At 38.3% G+C, this 22,665-nt stretch overlaps 1 protein-coding gene across 2 annotated transcripts in view; it reads right to left on the reverse strand.

The window, feature by feature from the left end:
* LOC123520062 (organic cation transporter protein-like) overlaps positions 1-22,665 on the reverse strand; it is a 29,752-nt gene continuing 7,087 nt past the window's right edge. Inside the window, exons 2-12 of one of the 2 annotated variants that reach the window (XM_045281943.1) lie at positions 18,107-18,214; positions 15,564-15,672; positions 15,330-15,438; positions 9,271-9,374; positions 9,032-9,177; positions 7,463-7,631; positions 6,712-6,859; positions 6,304-6,383; positions 1,349-1,608; positions 443-627; positions 1-322 (exon numbers count right to left, since the gene is read on the reverse strand). In XM_045281943.1, coding sequence (XP_045137878.1) covers positions 131-322; positions 443-627; positions 1,349-1,608; positions 6,304-6,383; positions 6,712-6,859; positions 7,463-7,631; positions 9,032-9,177; positions 9,271-9,374; positions 15,330-15,438; positions 15,564-15,672; positions 18,107-18,194 — 1,590 coding nt within the window. In that variant the 5' untranslated portion in view covers positions 18,195-18,214 and the 3' untranslated portion in view covers positions 1-130. The remainder of the gene's footprint in view (positions 323-442; positions 628-1,348; positions 1,609-6,303; positions 6,384-6,711; positions 6,860-7,462; positions 7,632-9,031; positions 9,178-9,270; positions 9,375-15,329; positions 15,439-15,563; positions 15,673-18,106; positions 18,215-22,665) is intronic. The other variant, XM_045281942.1, reaches the window with a different exon arrangement.

Genomic DNA, 22,665 nt, shown 5'->3' on the forward strand with positions numbered 1-22,665 from the left:
TTTTTTTTTCTAGCTCCTTTTAATTTTCGAAAATATGTGACGTAATCCCAGAACTCCTTCCATGAGGATCGTGAGTTTCTGGGAATAGAAGTCAGAGGTATCAGATGTGAGCCTCTTCTCTGTCCCTTTTCTAAGCATCATTTTCCAATGCGGAGGTAATAATGGAGGTGTCCGCCGTGGTAGTGATGATGGTGCCAGACAGGTCGGCAATGGTGTCTGGTAGTGGCTTGTCCTTCGTCTCCCTGAGCGTCACTGTGAACACGCCCGCTACCACCCCCGCTACGCCGAAAATTAATGACGGCAACCATGGCAACGCTGAACCCTGCGGGGCAGTGATACTGTGTATTATTAGTTTATCACAATGACTAACAGATAATTATTTCGATATTACAACTCGTGCTTCGTCTCCCCTCCCCTCTCTCTCTCTCTCTCTCTCACACACCAGGACAGAAATGATGAAAGGCACGATCGTCGACGCCAATTGAGCAAACACGCTGGCTGCACCCATCCCTTGCATCCGCACCTCAGTCGGAAACAGCTCGGAGGAATACAAGTAAATAATCTGGTAGGCGCCACTGATGCACACTTTTCCAGCCAGCGCCAGTGTCAAAATCAGCGCAGGAAGGTCTGTACAATAATATAAGGTGCATCAAGAATACATTTAATGGATGAAACTCGCTGCCAGATAATGATATTAGAGTTTTATGATTCAATGCTAATGTTTGTTTTTTTTTTTTCTTCTTATAAAAGTCTGCTATTATGTCTCCAATCCCCACGTATATGACACTGTCTTTTCTTGCGTTTTGTAAGTATTATTGATATCATGAAAGTGATAGATATATACGAAACACTTAATGCAAAATAAATTGTGAAGGATAATGCATGGTGCAATGGTGAATCCCATTGAGAATAAGGAAAGAATTGGGGCTGAAAAAGCCAAGTAATTGAAAAAAAAAAAACTTATGCAAAGAGGTGAGGAGGATGTGAAGATCGTTGAATGAAGAGGGTGAAATCAAAGGATGAAAAAGTAAAACAGGATTGTGCAGTGTCCTGAGAAATTGGTGAATGAAGAGAACCATTCAAAGACTTTTTTTTTCTGCAAGAGTTTCTGGGCAAGTTCAGAAAAAACTCCTGTCATTTAAGAAAATAGCCGTTCTGGTTTTTAATTCATCATTCATAAGGAAATGAAGAGTTGAATTTGTCAAGACAGTTAGATGAATCACTGATCATGGAAGATGGAGTGGAGGAAGTGAGAGGAATACGAAACCAAGGAAAGTGCAAGTGACGTTCATGCATTCATAACGAAGAGATTTTTTTTGTCAAAGCTAAATAGATTCAAACGTGTTACCTGGTGGGATGAAGGCGACCATAAAGATGATGACGCCACTCAGTATGTAGCTCACCACAGTGGGTATCCTCCTACCCCAACGGCCAACAATAGGCACCGTGAGGGTATAGCTAGGTACCTCCACCAGACCGTTCAGTATAATGTATAGGAAAGGATCGGCGCTATAGATGTCACCGCTGTAGTTGAGGCCATCAAACACGAAAGCCACAACGAAAAAGTCAATGCATACCACGGCAGTGATGACTTGTATGGCTCGTGTACTGTGACAAGGCAAAGATATTCATGAAGCACTGTATAAGGGAACACATTGCAAAACCAAACTCCACATCAGAGAGAAGGCGCGCGCGCGCACACACACACACACACACACACACACACACACACACACACACACACACACACACACACATATCGAACTTGCTGAAGATATTGGTGTGAAGCTGAAGCCGAAAGAAATTTCAGTAGCACACAGATTAGGGAAGCCTAGAGATGCTTATTGTACTTTTTGTCACAGAAAGAAAAGAAATGAGATGATGATTAACAAGAAAAAACTGAAACGAAGACAACGAAAGGTGTACATAAATGAAGATTTAACAAGTCTACGGGCCACAATGATGAAACTGGTGAAAGAGCAGGAATCAGTGAAAAATGTACCTACCAGAGATGGCAGTATATTAGCCTGGCTCACTAATGGCGGTAGGCCTGTGGTTATAAAATTAATACTCCTGATGATTTGTCAAAAGAGGGTATTACTTCTCCAGACTGGAAAAGACTGAAGCTGGAATATTTGTTCTAGGGATGTGCAGGAGCACAGTGCTTTTCAATGTATAACACTACAATAAGGTTACCAGTTAGTAATTCAGAACAAAATGTATCAAAACAAAGTTACATCAACATTTTACCATGTGCATCACAACAAAATTCATTGAAAGTTGCTGATTCCATATATATACAACACAAGAAAATTCTAGTGTAGCTACTGTGAACACCACATCACCTGTATTACCTACATCACAACATAACACACCTCAACAAAGTAATGTTGATTCTGTTACATCTGTACAACATAATACACCCAAACACATCAATGATAATACCTCTACATTTTACTCAACACAAGATGATAACCTTGTAGAATGCATACCCCACCACATGTGTATTGATATACTGTCTTAATGTTTGTGATATTAAGTCAAAGATTTTTTCAGTAGATTTTGTAAACAATATAAAAAAAGTATGATGTTTTCTGTTTAAATGAAACTAAGTGTGATGATGTTGATATGAATAACATAAAAGTTATTATGGAAGATATTGGTTATGATATTGTTTATAAGAATAGATGTGAGTTAAGTAGATACAAATCTGGTGGTCTCCTTATTGGCATAAAAAAAAGGTACTCATTTCAAGTGGAAAGCTATGAAGTACAACTGAATGTTTACTTTCTATAATAAATGATGGAAGGAGTGTAAGTCTGGAAAAGGACTTGGTTATCAGCAGTGTATATATCCCCCCCCTCACAGTCAATGTATGGTAGAGGACAACATTTTGATGAATTAGACAATTTTTTACTTACTCATACCAGTTATGACTATGAACATATCCTCTGTGGCAATTTTTATGCTCATACTCTTACTATGTTTGATGCAGTCAATGTTCTTGATGGAGATGATCATGTGCCTAATGATGTGCCTTTTTCAAGATTAAGTGATTATAGCATTACTGAAAATAGAGCTAACCAGGACTTAACTCCAGACAGAAATTCTTATGGTAAAAAAATTATGGAAATTTGTAGAAACAACCAGGTATACATATTTAACAGTAGATTAGGGGAGGACTGTAATGTAGGGCAATTCACGACGACGTTTAACACAACTATAGATTATTTTATTGGTACACCATTGGTCAGTAAAAAAAAATTCAGAATACTTGAATATGATGCATTACTATCTGATGTCCACTGTGGGCTACATGCACAACTAAAATTTTGTACTACACGTAAGGTAACAACTGCATCTGTAAACACACACAGTCATGTGTAAAACCAGATAAATGGAATGTTAACAAAGTACTGAGTATGAGAGGAACATTGATAAAAGAAAAGTGAATGATTTGGTAACAAAGATCCATGATCTAACTGTTGACGATATACATAAGGAACTAAAGCTAATTCTTATTGAGCCAGCACTTGCAACTTTCCTACATTATAAGAAAAACACATACACAAAAAAGAGTAACAGTGTCACTATCAGTGTTTGAAAATGAGAAAACAATACCATAAAGCCAAACATAAATACAATATTCATAAAAATAGAGTTAACTTTGACAAAATGATAACAGAAAGTAGAAAATACAAAATAGAATTAAAAAGAGTGAAAACTAAAGAGAGAACTAACATAGTTAATGAACTTAGAAGAACTAAATGTAGTGACCCTAAAACTTATTGGAGAATCCTGAATGGTCAAAAGAAAAATACTGAAACCCCCATTTCACTAAATCAATTTTATCAACATTTTTAGCAACTTGCCACTGATGATAACACTTTAGTAAATAACAACACTGATCTTCAAAATACTGAGACTGACCCCTCATGTATACTTAATGATCACATAATAGAGGAGGAAGTATTAAAGAACATACAGAAACTGAAGAACAACAAAGCTCCTGGAACTGACATGATAATAAATGAATATATAAAGACAACTAACAACATTCTGTTACCTTTATATGTAATGTTCTTCAATAAGATCCTTGACAGTGGTGTAATACCATCTGAATGGTTGGTTGGCATGATTGTCCCAATATGTAAGAACAAAGGTGACATTTGTGATGTCAACAACTACAGGGGCATCACACTACTTAGTTGTTTAAGCAAACTGTTCACCTCAATTCTTAATGAAAGGCTGATTAAGTATTCTAACACTATTAACAGCATAAATGAAACTCAAGCTGGTTTCAGACATGACTATTCTACCTTGGATCATATTTTTCTTCTCAAATGTGTAATTGATTTGTTTAATTGGAGGAAAAAGAAATTATTTTGCTTATTTATAGATTACAAGAAAGCTTTTGATTTAGTATGGCATGATGGTTTATGGTATAAACTGGTGAAGGAGAAGGTGAATGGGAAAATACTGAATGTAATTAGAAAAATGTATGGTAACATCAGGTCTTATGTAATGTTAAACCAAGAGATATCTGAAAATTTTATATGTAATATGGGGTAAGACAGGGGAAAATCTGTCACCACTTTTGTTTGCATTTTATGTTAATGACATTGAAAGTAAATTACTTGAATATAACTGCAGTTTTCTAGACTTTGGTCATGATTTGATTAATTCTTACCTTTAACTTCTAGTTCTTATGTATGCTGATGATACTGTTATACTATGTGACAGTGAGAGAGGAATGAGACAGGCTCTGACAGCAGTAAACACCTACTGCAATGCATGGAAATTAAAACTAAATTGTAACAAAACTAAAGTAGTAATATTTAGTAGAGGAAAAGTTGACCTAGGCAAATATAAATTTAATTTCGGATGTGAAAAAATTGAAGTGGTGGAAGCTTATAAATACCTTGGTTTAACATTCAATTATAATGGCAGATTCCACAAAGGAGAGCTAGAACTGAAAGAACAAGCTACAAGGGCAATGTACTCCTTGGCAAGAAAGTGTAGAAAATTTGACTTGCCAGTAGACATGCAGTTGGAACTTTTTAATGCCATGGTACTGCCTGTATTGACTTATGGATCTGAAATTTGGGGACATTTTATTATAAGGGAGAATTGTTACATTTAAAGTTTCTAAAACATATGTTTGTACATAAAAACACAAGTAATGTTATGGTATATGGTGAACTAGGAGTATACCCATTGGATATTTATATCGAGTGTAAGATGTTATGTTTTTTGGTCTCCGATGATTACAGGTAAACACTCAAAACTATCTTATGTAATGTATCAGTGTCTGTTACATCTTGACAAATTAGGGTTATATACTTCTCCTTGGGTTGCCTCTGTAAAGAATTTGTTAAATGAATGTGGTATGACAGGAACTTGGTTAATACAAAATGTACCAAACACAGTGTGGTTCAAGAAGACAGTGGAAAGAAAATTAATGGATCAGTGCATCACTGCTTGGTATCATGGCTTGTCAACAAATGCTATATGTAGTAATTATAATACATTCAAGGGTGTTTATGGACTAGAAATTTATCTAACTAAATTACCAAAAAAAAATCGTATATTGTTAACTAGATTTAGAACATGCAATAATAGATTACCAGTAAATGTTGGTAGATACACAGGTGTAAACAGAGAAGAGCGGATATGTAATATGTGCAATGAAAATGCAATAGCAGACGAATTTCATGTGTTACTTAAATGTTCAAATGAAGATTTTGTAAGGTGGAGAGATATGTATGTACCAAGTCATTACACAGTCAAACCAACAATATTTAAGTTGGCTGAGTTGTTGCAAAATACAAATGTAAATATTCTCACAAAGTTATCTGTGTTTACAAGGTTAGTAATGAGTAACTTTAGGTAAATAATGAGTATGGTGGATTATTGATGTTATTTTATCTCGCTTTGTTATTTTCTGTTTAGAAACATTGTATGTCCTTCATTATCTTTATGGTTATTCTTATTATTATTCTTGTTACTGTTTGTTTATTACGGAGCTGTGCTCCATACTTTACTTGTAAAGTCTTAGCATTCTAATAAATATTCTATTCTATTCTATTCACACGCGCGTGCGCAAATTCGGAAGAAAGCTGCTGAACTTAATTACATGTCATTAATAATTTACACGTCTGTTATAGGGAACACGTTTATGCTTCAGATAAGCATGTAAGAATTGTATGCACATGCCGAGTTATTCTTTTAATAGCAGCATATCATACTATGTGAAAGAGTTCATCAATGCAATGCAAGAGAGGAGAGGCGGAAGTGTCTCACCTGAGCAGTTTGGGCCAGGTGAGTCGGAATTTCTTGGTGTTGGTGTCTGTGTTGGCTGGCGTTGACGAGCACGTCGCGGACTGCCGGTGGAAGGGAATATAAACCTCCTGCATCACACTGTACTTTAGGTACCCACTCACCACTCACGGCTGGTGCTTGGAATATATATTTGTAATTATGATGGTGGTGATGAAAACTGAAACTCAGTCAACATTTTACAGTGAAAGGAAGCAAGTGAGTGATCATTCGAGACTTGCTCGTCGATACTGGACACTTTTGGAAATTGTACATTCTTTTCTTGATCTACTCTCACGAAACAACTATCATGACGCTACACTATGAACTAATACGAATTTTGTTATCAGAAAGATAACAAAATCACTGAGTAAGTTCTGCAGAGCGCACTACCTCTTCCTGGACCTCGTTCATGAGGGCGCAAAGGTCGGCCTCTGGCTGCAGCGTCACCCGGTTCCAGAGTGCGGCCTTGCGGAGCACCTGCACGGCCTGGTCATGACGGCCTCGCACGATAAGCCACCGCGGGGACTCGTCCATGAAGCTGATGGAGGCCAAGACCAGCAAAAATGTGACATATACTTGTACGTTCAACACGAAGAAAGAAATAGTTTTCTAGATATTGTTGGCAGTGTTCTATACATCTCTAACTCAAGACATTTCAGTGCATATTTTCATCCCTGAGCTATCTAATAAGTGGCTTGTCCTGCATCACAGTTTTATAATCATTATTTTTTATGTAAGAAAGGCTCCGGACTCGGAGGACTGCAAAAACTTTAAAAAAAAATTAGTCTGCTAAGGAAAACTACACAGAATGTCTAACTTCATAAAAAAAAAAAAATCAGCTATAAACGTAATGTGAAGTTTCCTTTTGACGAAATATGTAGGAGATAAACTGGAAATATTCAATATAGGAGATGGGGACAGTTGAGTGTAACTGAAGAACAGAGGTTAGTTACTAGGAAGGTTGCGAAATACCTAATAGGTAGTGTTCGCGGAAAAATATTGCGCAGGACCACATTCTTTCATGAACATTTGTTTCATCATATTTGTCATTTGTGAGGATTGCCAGCAACAACGCGCAATGCTTTCCGAGAACACTGTAATAAGTACCTCACTGCCAAAAACCAATGTCACATCTACTCACTAGAGAGCAGGAAAAAGCAGAACATTGGGAAGGGAAACAGCGAGCTGCAGCCACCGCCAGCTGCGGATAAAGTAAGCTACGACGCCAAACACCATGGTGCCTAGAGCCCACGGCAGCCCCATCAGGATACCCATCGTGCCGCGGTGCTTGGCCTCACATACCTCCAAGGCTGTGAAAGTAAACACACACACACACACACACACACATTTGTCAAGAGGAACTACAGCAAAACTGAAGTTAGATGTCACTATGCGATGATTATTCTTGGGCAGAGTTATCAAACCACAGGGGGATCAAAATGAAAAGCCGCCGACACAGCATAAGTAGAGCTCAAGACTTTCGATGCACTCCCAGATTGTCAAGGTTACATATTGAGAAAAAGAGAGATTGGGTATATGTAGGGTGTGCTTTGTCATTGAATATTAATTGCATGAAGAAATACGACTCGGAAATGTGATACTAAAATGTTTCGATACTGAATGGTAAGTACAGATTACTTGAAGAAAGACGAATCCATCATTACTTATTTTCACTACTAAACAAAGTAAGTTGTGCATAGCTGTCGTAATTTATACATGATCGCATAAATTGTAAATAGCATCAAGTCAAGTTTATAAAACGCATCATGTTCCCTTAGACGCACGAGGGAAATTTAAATGATTAGGGACGCAAAAGACTGTGCGACACAGAAGCACACACGGCACACTCACCGCCACAGTACTACAATTCTTATTACTTTCCATCTGTTTGACAAGGTTACTGCTCGTCTGAAATTGTTGACGGTAAACCTTCCTGCGGTTTCGCTTCCGAAGACTACCTACTTAATATCACTTCTTTTCTCTCCACCTTTTTCTGATGTAAGTTGATCAATATCTTAACTGCTTCATGCGTTATGCTAATAAATTCTGAAATTCTCTTCTTGCTTCTGTATGTTCTTTCTGCGACTGAAACTATCTTTAAAGAGGAGCATCAAAACGGCAAAGAATTAGATTGTATTTTTCTTGGCTAGTCTTGCAAGACTAATAATCGATATGGCGATAAGAATATTTTTAATGAAAAAGAAAATAGAATTCGGGAAAGTGGCAAAAATTTAGTGCAAAGAGGAGCATCAAAACGGCAAAGAATTAGATTGTATTTTTCTTGGCTAGTCTTGCAAGACTAATAATCGATATGGCGATAAGAATATTTTTAATGAAAAAGAAAATAGAATTCGGGAAAGTGGCAAAAATTTAGTGCGTGGATTCACTGACAAGGATCCGAGAGAGGAGCATGTCTCCTATAATATCAGTTTACTCTGCAACAACTATTGTTGAACTGTAAACTAGTTCATTATTAGATTAATTTGTTCATTGACTATTACATCTAATGATTCGTTGGTTAGCTAGATTATGATAACGTCTCAAACCATGAATTTTCACATGTGTACATGTACGTACAACATTTTGATAAATGGCCAGTAAACCATTATCATCTGAGGCACACAGAATATACGGAGCAATAAACACTATTTTTTTTTTCCGTCGTCACTTTCATTCTCACCAAAACGCAGTCGGCACAGATAACACTCACCATAGACGAAAAATGTATGCATGATGCAGGAGCCAAGGAGGAAACGAATTGCCAGGATGACGAAGAAGTTCTTGATGAAAATAATGATGACTGAGAAGAGTGTGATTAAGATTTGTGTCACCACCATTACCACCTTACGTCCAAACCTTTAAGAAGAAAGAGAGCAAGGAAGGGGAAAGATTAGGGAGGTAAAAAAAAAAAAATACAAAAAGAAAACGAACTATGTCAATTGGACACACCTGTCTGCGAGGTAGCCGCCGATCAGAGGACAAAAGAAAGTGCCCAACATGTAAATACTCTGGAATGCCGCCCGGAGGTTGCTCTTGTCACACACTAGGAAGAACTGTGAATAGAAAAGCACGTGAAGAGAGAAGAAAACGAAAAGATAGAAAAAAAATACATAGGAAATTATGAAAAATAGAGAAAACAAACGAGAGGAGAATGTGAAATAAGTATATAAGATATCAAAAAGTAAACTCATTATAACGAAATTAGAAAACTGTAACTATTGAGAGACAGGCACGGCAATGCGGAACGTTGTCCTACTACGGAACGTTGTTGTACACTGTGAGTGTGTGTGTGTGTGTGTGTGTGAGAGAGAGAGAGAGAGAGAGAGAGAGAGATTTAGCTTATTCCATCAAATCTGAATTAGGTGGTGGTGTAGTGTCTGTCATCTTCGTTACTCGTTCAACCTCGTTAACACAGCGTCCGAATCTGGAGGCGCTTTAGATCGTGGATATCGTTTGATCTAAGCTAAGTAAGTCTCTGGATAAAATAATGGTTTCCTTTGGTGTCTTCTAAACCTCGGCTGTGGGTGACCTGCCCTCTACTATAATACTTCCAAACTTGCGTGTGGACAGTTTAAATACTTATTTTGGTTGTGATAAAACTGCTAATTAACCAGTATGCTAACTCTGACCATTACATTGGTTGTGACCAGAAGTAATGGTGTTGCTCTTAGGAAGAGATAGAGACATCTTTCCTCTAAGACTGAGAGGCTGTTGGTACATTATGCAGGTAGAGAACTCATAGTTATCATTGGTATCTGAAAAAAAGCAGAAATAAGCAAACTAAACTACAATAAAGAAACGTACGAAGACCAAGAAGATATGGCGGAAGTGATGAACTGCTTCCAGTCAGTCTTCACCAGAGAAAGCAACTTCCAATGTCAAACTCCAGTCGAACTAACTGATGGCGTTCATGAAATGCAAGTGCTAGTAGAAGTAAGGAAAATAATGGAAGAACAAGATGTAAGGAAAGCTTCAGCTCCCGATGGAGTGTCAAAATGGATTGTAAAAAAATGCAATCACCAGTTAGAAGACAAAGTCCACATCATTATGAGTTCCTTAACATAGGGTAAAGTACTAACAGACTGGAAAAGAGCAGATATTGTGCCATTATTCAGAGAGGGAAATAAGGAGGATCCATTAAACTACAGACTAGTGTCATTGACCAGTGTAATAGCAAAAATATGTGAAAGGATAATAAAGAAGAAATGGATAGAATATCTAGAGGAGTAAGGTATGTTGACAGATAGTAGACAGTATGGATTCAGAAGAGGAAGATCATGTGTCACAAATTTACTAAACCTCTACTCAAGAGTGGTTGACATAGTGCAAGAAAGGAATGGTTGGGTGGACTGCATCTACTTACATTTAAAGAAAGCATTTGACAAAGTCCCGCATAAAAGGTTACTCTCGAAACTTGAACAAAAAGGAGGACTAAAGGGAGGAGGTAGTAGACACCTACCGAAACGATAATTACTCCCAGCAAGGTCTAATAGCATTACTTCAGGGGGTGCTGTTAACTTTCCGTTGAAGCTGGTTGTGATCTTGCTGAACGTTTCCCCTTGTGTCTCACAACTCAAGGGGGTAGTCTCAGCCTGCCCTCTAAAAACAACTCTCCTTTTTCACACAAAACTACATGTACTTGCAAACACACACACACACACACACACACACACACACACACACACACACACACACACACACACACACACACACACACACACACACACACACACACACACACACACACACACACACACACACACACACACACACACACACACACACACACACACACACACACACACACACACACACACACACACACACACACACACACACACACACACACACCATTCACTTAAAATTTAAAATTCAAAAGTGGTGACTCCAAATCCATCCTCGGAGTCCCCTTCTGTGGAGGGGACCAGAAATGTCCCCAGGTAGAGCTGCTCTCTCGGTGGCGACCCAAAATGTCTTGACACCTCCCTCAACTTTTTCTTCATTAACTTCTGCAACATTCGCGATCTTAGATCTTATTTTCAATCTGTAGAATACCACATCTCTACTAAACCTCATTTTTTCCTCACCGAAACATAGCTGTCTGAGGTAACTGACAGTAGCCCTTTCTCTGTTCTCTTCTACTTTCTCTATTCTCATTTTCGTTTCTAAAGCTGGATGTTGCATCTATGAGCGTAACGACTTACGAGTAATTTGCTTTAGTGCCCACGCTCTCGAATCTTTTCCACCTTCGAGTCAATAGTCACTCTCTAACTAAATTTATCTGTGCTGTTTATCTCTCCCCTAACTCCTCTGACTATAGTAAATTCTTTGACTATTTAACTTCCAAAATGGAGCACATTCTTTCCCTCTACCCTTTCGTGGAGATATCCGTCCATGGAGATTTCAATATTCACCACCAGCTTTGGCTTTCCTCTCCCTTCACTGACCATTCTGATGAGCTAGCCTTCAACTTTACTATCCTCCATGACATAGAGCAACTGGTGCAACACCCAACTGACCGTCTTGGAGATACGCCCAACATTATTGATCTCTTCCTTACCTCTAATCCTTCTGTTTATGCTGTTGCCCTATCTTCTCCGTTGGGCTCCTCCGACCACAATCTCATTTCTGTATCATGCCCTATATATTTCTCCAATTCCTCCTCAGGATCACCCTAAGTGGAGGTGCCTCTGGCGTTTTGCCTTCCCAGTTGGGGGGACCTGAGGAGCTATTATGCTGATTTTCTCAGGAATGTTTATTGTTTTCGAGTCAGAGACCCATCTCTGTGTGCTGAACGCATAACAGAGGTGATAGTGTCTGGCATGGAAGCGTACATTCCTCATTCTTTTCTCAACCTAAACCTTCTAAACCTTGGTTTAACACAGCCTGTTCTCGTGCTATACATGATAGAGAGGTTGCCCACAAAAGGTACTTGAGCCTTCCATCTCCTGAATCTCATGCACTTTATATCTCTGCCCGGAATCATGCCAAGTCTGTTCTTCAACTTGCCAAACACTCTTCATAACTAGAAAATGCCAAAATCTTTTAAACTCAAACTCCCCTCGAGACTTCTGGTATCTTGTCAAAAACATCAATAACTTTACTTCTTCATCTATTCCTCCTTTAATTAATCCTGATGGCATCCCTGCCATCTCATCTGTATCTAAAGCTGAACTCCTCTCTTAAATCTTTGCTAAAGACTCCTCCTTGGATGATTCTGGGCTTCTCCTCCTCCTTCTGACTATTTCACGTCTTCAATCAAAATTCTTCGCAAGTATGTTTTCCATGCCCTTCCTGGCCTAAACCCTTGGAAGGCTTATGGTCCTGATGGGGTCCCTCCTATTGTTCTCAAAAACTGTGCTTCCGTGCTTGCACCTTGCCTGGCCAAACTCTTTCAACTATGTCTATCGACTTCTACCTTTCCTTTTTGCTGGAAGTTTGCCTACATTCAGCCTGTTCCTAAAAAGGGTGACCGTTCTAATCCCTCAAACTACCGTCCTATAGCTTTAATCTCTTGCTTGTCTAAAGTTTTTAATCTATCCTCAATAGGAAGATTCTTAAACATCTGTCACTTCACAATCTTCTATCTGATCACCAGTATGGCTTCCGTCAAGGTCGCTTTACTGGTGATCTGGAGTCTTGATCATCCTCTTTTGCTGTCGTGCTAGACATATCAAAAGCTTTTGATACAGTCTGGCACAAAGCTTTGATTTCAGAACTGCCCTCCTACGGCTTCTATCCTTCTCTATAACTTTATATCAAGTTTTCTTTCCGACCGTTCTATTGCAGCTGTGGTAGACGGCCACTGTTCTTTTAAATTTAGTAATAGTGGTGTTCCTCAGGGTTCTGTCCTGTAACCCTAATACCTCCCTACATCTTTCCACGTCCCTTCAGGGATGACCAACCCTTCAGGAAGTCAACAGATCACGTAGGGACGCCACAAAACGCCTGACTTCTGATCTTTCTAAGATTTTTTTATTAGGGCAGAGAAAACTTAGTAGTGTTCAATGATTCAAAAACTCAATTCCTTCATTATCAATTCGACACAACCTTCCAGACAACTAATCCATCTTCTTCAATGGCACTCAACTATCTCCCTCTTGTACACTGAATATCCTCGGTCTGACCTTTACTCATAATATCAATTGGAAACTTCACATTTCATCTATTGCTAAAACAGCTTCCATGAAGTTAGGCGTTCTGAGGTGTCTCTGCTAGTTTTTCTCGCCCCTCCAACTGCTAACTCTGTACAATAGCCTTGTCCGTCTTTGTATGAAATACTCTTGGCTTGTTTGGGGGGCTTCCACTTATACAGTTTTATTAGATAGGATCCAATAAAAAAAGCTTTTCGTCTCATCATCTCCTCTCCTGACTGACTGACTGTCTTCAGCCTTTTCCTCACCGCTGAAACATTGCACCTCTTTCTATCTTTTATCGCTATTTTCATGCTAACTGTTCTTCTGATCTTGCTAACCGTATGCCTCCCCTCCTCCTGCGGCCTCGCTGCTCAAAGATTTCTTCTTCCTCTCAACCGTATTCTGTCCAACTCGCTAATATCACCAATAATGTTTGCGGTATGTGTGAACGATACATCAGGATATATAGACAGTTACATCATTTTGTTTGCAGATGATGCTAAATTAATGAGGGGGGTGAACAGGAAAGAAGATGGTGGGGCGCTACAAGATTTGGATAAAATAGCGGAATGGTCACTCACATGGGAAATGGAATTTAATATATAAAAGTGCAGCGTATTAGAATTGAGCAAAAGAAGGCCGAAGGGAGTTTACTCAATGGAGAATGAAGAAATTAAAAAGAAATCTGAAGAAAAGACTTAAGAGTAACCATTGTGGATAACTTGTCACCAGAAAAGCACTTAAATAGAATTACAGAAAATGCCTATGAACTTTTAAGAAATATAAAGGTGGCATTTACTTACATAGACGAAGATATGATAAAAAAAAAAAAACTGATAACGACTTTAACACGCCCAAAATTAGAATATGCAGCTACAGTATGGTCGCCGAACAAAAAGAAACACACAGAGAAACTAGAGATAATACAGAGGGCAGCAACAAAGCTTCTCCAAAGTTTAAGTGAACGGTCATATTTTTTTTCCACGTTATGGCCTGTAGCGCCTGTAGGCATACTTGAAGAGTGGGAAGCGCTCTTCAGCTTCCGCCCAATAGTGGCGCACGCAATTTTATTTGTACTGGTACCCATATTAGGGCCCATATCACCACCCAAGCGCATCTTTGGTGAAACCACCTAGAACCTGGGTATCATGGTGACACGTAGGTAACTTCAAACAACTCGACAAATGACAAAGCTTCAAAGCGGTATGTGGTGGGATTCGACGCGTGGACGTCTGCCCGATCCCATGCTCACCACCTTATCCATTACGCCACTGAATCCCTATCAGAAAAAGGCTACGAATACTAGGTCTTACAACTTTAGAACAGAGAAGGGAAAGAGGAGATCTAATAGCAGTGTACAGATCGATGAATGGACTAGAAAAATTAGATAGAAAAGACTTACTAATCTGGGATTCCAGTGACACAAGAGGACATGGAAAGAAATTAAGAGAGGATAAATGCAGGAGAGATATAAAAAAAGTTCAGCTTTCCACAAAGATGTGTAGAGGTGTGGAATGGTTTAGATAAGAGAGTCGTTGAAGGAAGAATAATCAATAAGTTCAAAGAAATGTTGGATTTTCATAGATATGGAGATAGGACAGCACGAGCATAGCTCTTTTCCTGTATGTTACAGCTATAAATAGGTAAGTACAGCTAGGTAACTTTTTTTTTATGCAAGAGGGAACGCTGCCACGGGCAGTAAAATGTTAGAAAAAAAAAGCCCACTTAAACTGCAGGTTCCCAACTACACACACACACACACACACATTAGTGTACCTCTTTTTTTATTATTTTTTTATTTTTTACTTGAAACATGTAAAGAATAAAATTACATGAGGTGTCCCCGTCAGTCAGGAGACGCCCCTCACTGACCTCCGAGGTGAGAGTGCTGGTGAAGACGGAGGTATCGAAGTCCCACTCAGTGCACGCTTCCTTCACCTCCGCCCCGGCCTCCGTCATCCTTGTGTAACTGCAGGAGTCTCTGGTTGTAGGGAAATGTTTCTCAATACAGTGGCAGAGGCAAACACGCGTATTTTTTTATGAAATAAGAAGCTATAACAGTCACATTAAACTTTGCATCTCAGAGGAAAAATGTGCATTACTCACTCAGACACAGTTATTACACTCTCATTCTCTTCTGGAGGGAGGCAGGTGTAGTTGATGGCAGGTGCAAGATACACTCCGCTGATGAATTGTAAAGGCATCATCAGCATACCTGCGGCATGCAAAACAATCACTTGTTTATAACTCCTATAGTACAATCTGAATGCATTGAATGTCACCTTCTAGACATGAAACTTCAACCACCTCCTCCCAGGTAGACGGTGCCTAATAGCTTACTATTTTGTTTGTCGTTAATCAATGCCATGCTAATATTGTATTATGTTAATCTGTAAAATTTGTAGATATGATGACTGAATAAATCACAATTTCATCATCAGACATATACGCGTCAACGCTTCATCATTTCTACAGTTTTTTTTTTTTTCTTTTTTTTTTTCCTTTTTGTGGTATTACATTATCCTGTTATGAGACGAGTCGCTGTCACTTGTGAACAACTTTGTTTATCAACAAATCTTTACTTTTAAATACTGGATTCTGCGCAAGCGCAATTCGCGTCCGGACAGTTGTGGATAGCCGGACAGCTCCGAACACGACACTGGCATAACAATATTGTTATGCAGGAAGGGTCTCGAAAACCCTCGAGAAGACTTGACGGGAGTTGCATCACCCGAGAGAAGAAGGCCGTGTCGCAGCTTGTTCCCTCTAGTATAGCCTTACTTTGTATAGTTTAATCTTATATTGTGTATTGTAGTACTGTGGTTCTTACGTGATGTGACCAAGATGACTGAGAAGATTCTGTAATGAAGTAGAATTTATATAGATGTAATAGATGTTGTATAAAAGGAGGTGCTGAGACAACACCAGTCAGTTACACGGAACAGAATTAATGAAGTTAGAAGAAGTGAAGTAAGCACTAAGAAGAGGAATAGTTCGTTTAATTTGAGTAAGAAGACCAGTCTGTAAGAACAGTGGGTTAGTAAGAGTGATAAGTGTAGAATCAGTGTTGGACTAGCTGCTGTTGAATTCACTTGCACATGGAATTATACTTCACAAGTTCTGCCTACCGTATCCTCCATGGATTGTTACCAGTCTCTCAATGACAACGTTGCAGTAAATGAACCTAAGTAAGGAATACAGGTGTGCTCAGCACGGTGTAACACTGGTGTTAGTTCTTAGTGACTACACAGCAGTGTTACGAACCACGGTGAGAAAGTCACTCGTGCACGGAAAGCGTCGTAACAGTTGGTGTGTGAGAAAAAACAGACACATGGTAGTAATAGTATATATATATATATATATATATATATATATATATATATATATATATATATATATATATATATATATATATATATATATATATATATATATATATATATATATATATATATATATATATATATATATATATATATATATATATATATATATATATATATATATATATATATATATATATATATATATATATATATATATATATATATATATATATATATATATATATATATATATATATATATATATATATATATATATATATATATATATATATATATATATATATATATATATATATATATATATATATATATATATATATATATATATATATATATATATATATATATATATATATATATATATATATATATATATATATATATATATATATATATATATATATATATACTCGGTTGAGTGTAGATCCGCCGAAGCGTAAAACTTAAGAGAATGAAGAAAAGTCTCAGTAAAACCATTTCAGCTTGTTGTGACGTTTGAGGACAATAAATGCAATCCCATTTCCAAACATTGTATAAACACGTGTACAAGTTAGTGTGGGAACGTACGTACCTACGTACGTACGTCCTCCCACCGAGAAGATTCCCGGACAAGATAGGTCCTACCTAAATACGACATTTACTCTTATCCTAGCTATTGACATTGTTCTATTAAACCTAGGTAATCCATACATTTCTACGGTAAAAATTAGATCCCTAACCATTATTAGAAGAGAAGAAAAAAACTTTTTTCTTCTCTTCTAAGAATGATTAAGGATCTAATATTTACTTTTATTAGAGATAAATAGATTAGCTAGGTTTGATAGAAGACAGTGTCAATAGTTGGGGTTTATAAGAGCAAATCTCGCATCTAGGACCTTTCTTATCCGGGAGTCTCCTTGTTGGGAGGATGTACGTATGTATGTACTGGACGTTCCCACATTAACTTGTACACGTGCTTTCAGTGTTTGAAAAATGGGATTGCATGTATCCCAAAACGTCACAACAAGCTGAAATGGTTTTACTGCGACTTTTCTTCACCATCTATCTATCTATTCATCTGTCTATCTATCTCTCAATCGATCATCTATCTATCTATTTATCTATCTATCTATCTATCTATCTATCTGTCTATCTATCTATCTATCTATCTATCTATCTATCTATCTATCTATATATATATATATATATATATATATATATATATATATATATATATATATATATATATATATATATATATATATATATATATATATATATATATATATATATATATATATATATATATTAAAGGTGACTCACAATAGGACGAGGTGAGGAAGTAGAGGATGTTCCATGGTCCGGTGCCGAGATGCGTTAAAAAGTCGTCAAATTTGTTCTTTCCATTCATCTGGGCGACAGGACTCTTGTCTGTGAGATAAAATGATCGTGCTTTAATATCTTAAGGAAAATTTAATATATCGTTATGAAACTTTGGTAACACCCTATCTCACATGTAATTATTACCTCGAAACTTGTGATCGAGGTGCCTACGATGAACGTTACGAGGTATACTTGAACCAAATTTACGATATCGGTAGTGCATTGTAACTCATGTTGCTCCTAAATCCCAGTCACATGTTATGGGCATCCTCGTATCTCGCCAACCAATCACAGTCTAGATTTTGTATTACCTTTAGAGACGTAAACCAATCACAACGATGAAATATATAAACAATCGCGAAGCATAAGGACCACAAGTCACACAAAGCCAATCAAGCCAAGCAATGACAAACCAATTTATGGATTCGTTATTCAGAATTATTTGTATATATTCCACCAAGGTTAGCGTTAATTTTCTCTGTGTAAATGGTTAGGTCTTGGAAGCATATTAGGCTTACATGATAATTCATTGTTAGTTTTTTTTTTTTCCCTTCCCTTTCACTACATTTACCGAACATATGCAGTACAATAACAACTTTCTTGTAGCCCATCTGCTTGACTCACTCTTTATTCTGGTCTTATTGCAGTTTCAACTAAGACACTGTATATAACTGTCATCAGTCGCAGGGTTGACACCTTACTGTTCGGAGCATTTGTAGCATCATTTTACCTCTTTGGAAACCGATAAGATTACTTTCTCTGCGGGAGGGGCGTCCAGGAAAGCAAAGCCAAACCCGATCTCCCCGCACCAGTTAGATTACAAAATCTCCTAACTGCTGCCTTCTCTCCTCCCGTGGCCTCGCTGTACAACACTTTCTTCTTTTTCTTACCCCCTTTTATCTAATGCAAGAGTTAACCAGTTAGTCATTCATCCCTTTCCCTGATAAAATCTGGAACTCCCCACTTGCTTCTCTATTTCTATCTTTTCCTATGACTTCAACTCATTGAAGAGGGAGATTCATGACATTTATTCATGAATAACTTTCCTGGACATGCTCGAGAACGGCTAAGAGGTAATTTTTGGTGAATCGTTTTCGTTGCCCTTGGCAGGATTTCCTCTCTTATATAAAAAAAAAGGTTCATTTTCCTTATGTTGTGGGGGGGAGTGTCCAGTGGGGTAAAGATTAGGTTAGTAGGGAGGTGGGTGGCTCTAGGGAAGTCAAGAGATTACAAAATGTTAGGTTTGGTTAGTTTACCTAATGGTGGCTTCAGGGAGAAAACTCCCAGTAGGTAACAAAAGATTAGGTTAGGTTAGTTTACTTTATGGATGGGTGTCCAGTAGGTAAGAGCGAGTCAAGGAGATAGTATTGATTGAAACTACAAATTATCCTTTGTTCCTCTTTGGTTCAAAATGTATTCTTGTCACTGGTTTATCTCCATTCATGACTTTACTTTCTGCCACTTGTCCTCCCTTTCCAGTCACTTGTCTATCTTATGTCCTTACAGAAACTCGCACTTTCTCCTTTGACGTGTTAATTTCTTTCCTGCAACAATTAACCTCTACTTTTTTTCCCTCTTTTGCCCTTTCGCTCCTCTTTTTCTCTTGCTCCTTCTCAATTAAGCCCTTCATTTGTTAGCATATTCATTAGCATATTGCAAGATCCAAGGGAGCAACAGCAGTAATCACAAGGGGAGCAGAGCGGTACGTCTTCACCGATCAGTGGCTCTCGAAAGTCAAGCTGATAACTAATGGCAGCCGCAGTGGCATCTTAGATGGCATTAAGGAACGTTGTATAGAATCCTTGTGTGGTACCCACTACTTCTGCTAAATCATATGCTATATGCCTCCTATTAAAATACCATCATGGGCAAAACAACAGGACGTAGTAGACAACTAAAGGAACGATAATTTACTCCCAGCGAGGTCTAATAGCACCAGTTCAGGAGGTGCTGTGAACTTTCCATTAAAGCTAATTGTGATCTCGCTGAACGTTTCCCTTTGTGTCTCACAACTCAAGGGCGCAGTCACAGCCTGCCCTCTAAAAACAACTCTCCTTCTTCACACAAAACTACATGCACTTACCACACACACACCTTTCAATTAAAACTCAAAATTTAAAAATGGCGACTCCACATCCATCCTCGGAGTCCCCTTCTGAGGAAGAGACCAGAAATCTCCCCAGGTAGGACTGCTCTCTCGGTGGCGACTCAAAATGTTTTGACACCTCCCTCAACTTTTTCTTCATTAGCTTCTGCAACATTCGCGATCTTAGATCTAATTTTCAATCTGTAGAACACCACCTCTACTCTACTAAATCTCATCTTCTTTTCCTCACATATATTGTACTTCTTACATTTATATTGAAATAATACGTTAACTGTTGTAACCGATGCATTTGTAACTGTTCTTAAATGTACGAGTCGGTCACCGGTGTCAGTGAGTTTGATGACGGAGATGGACATGACAAGCTACTGGGTTAGTTAGAGTTTGGCTGCCTCACGAGTGGCCGTTATGCTCTTTGCCGATTGCCAGGGAGCTGTGGAGTTATGTGTGTGCAGACTGTCTTAGTGTAGCTACCTGTACTTTGAATACAGTGAGAAACTAAATGGAGTTTCTGTGTCAGCCCAGAAAAGCCATGTGAAAGATTGTGAGCGTTTGACATTTGACCTTAGTGACCTCTAACCTACAAACACTAATATAACCACAACATTTTGGTGGCAGCGGTGGGATGAATGAGGAAACTAGTGGACAATAAACTCATTACAGTGAAAGCGTGAGTGTGTAATGGCTGATACATACCATAACATTCTCTCTCGGACACACTGGCAACTCAGAACAGCAGCCAACCCATCATACTAAGTCAGCAGAAGCTTAACCAAAACAACCTCTCCCACTACCGTCTGGCTTTATTCAGTGGGGGGGTGACTCAGATCTTCAGTCTTGCAATTAACACCCCTCAAGGTGGATGTTGTGATATAACTTCCTGAAATGATGTGTAGTTTTCTTCCTAGGGGTTGACCCGGGAAATATTACACGTTATGAATACAGGAAAATACGTCCACAGTGTTCTGACCGAGCGGCAAAACGCTGGGTGACTGGAGTGGTATTACAGCATCACTCCCTTCATCATTGCTTCTCACTCATCACTCAGCTGGGCAACCAGAGTGGTATTAATTCTTTGTCACGGCTACGGAGTTGATTACGTATCATTCAGTCGTGGAACACTTCTCAGAGTTCTGCATAATTTCAGAACTTGAAGCACAGTCTACAAAGGACTACAAGGGACCACAGCGGCTGCAGATGGTGCTGTGACGTCATATCCTCCTTGTCAGACAGATTGAAACTTTGTCAAGGTCGTCTGAGGAGCAGCTGTGACCTTCTCTTCGTATATTCATCTCACATCTTAGGTGACCACATGTACAAAGCTAACACTCTGCAATTACACAAAATAGCGGCACACATTATTTCATTTCTATGCTGGAAGTAATCAGTTATTTTTTTCTATTTATTTCATTACTACGTTAAGCATAGCACTTCATTTATTCTCTTGAGTGCTCATGTATATATATATATCTGTAGTGTATGAGTAACTGTGTACTTTTCAGTGACTGCATGCTTTTTTATATATATTTTTTTTATATCTCATACTTCTATTATAATATGAGTAAATAATTTCTGTGTCAGTGACTGTTGATGGCGAAGAAACTCGATAAATTTGATAAATATATATAAAATTATAATTAGACAACAATGCGAGAGTAACCTCACGGTTGAAGAGGATAATGAGTTAGTTAGCCCTGACATTCTTGTGTCTGTTGATATGGCTGAGAGACTCAAAGATTTATATTCAGCTCAGATTTTTCAGCCTTCTGGTGGTTCAAACTTTGAGGAGTGGCAAAACATATCCCGTTCACTCAAAACCTGCATCCACCACTAACACCGTATGTTCACAAGTCACCGCTCAAAGAGTAAGATTTCTCCAGACAGAAAATACTGTTAGACCTTTCACGGATCAGGATGTGGATTACTCGGTTTACATGTGTGAGGATGTCTTGCGTAACTCGGGAACGACAGATGACGCGGACAAAATTGCTTTTGTGAGATCAAAATTAGCACCTGGTTCACGGGTTCAAAGAATGATGGAAGGTGTGCCTTTTCTCACCTGGAACCTTGGGCAGAATTATGACCTATTTAAAGAGAAAATATTGCGTATTTTTAGAGGTGAAGCAGAAACTACTCTCTTGAAAAAAATCATCTCAATTGTAGAGAGTATTGATAATGGGGACAAGGCGGAGAACCCGTAGGATGCGTCCATACCTGTAGGTAAGCAGATATAGAGCTGTCTGCAGTACTGAGGGAACAAGTTGGTTTGAGGAACCAAACAATACCACAATCACGTTTCAAAACTTCTCTAAATTTCTCTCAATCTTCTTTTTGCTCTTTCAAGTACAGGGGAAGGTGAGTGTCTATGCTAGCACAGGCATTCTACGCAAGGCAG

This window comes from Portunus trituberculatus, chromosome 46 (assembly GCF_017591435.1).
Source record: "Portunus trituberculatus isolate SZX2019 chromosome 46, ASM1759143v1, whole genome shotgun sequence".
NCBI classification, from domain to species: domain Eukaryota; kingdom Metazoa; phylum Arthropoda; class Malacostraca; order Decapoda; family Portunidae; genus Portunus; species Portunus trituberculatus.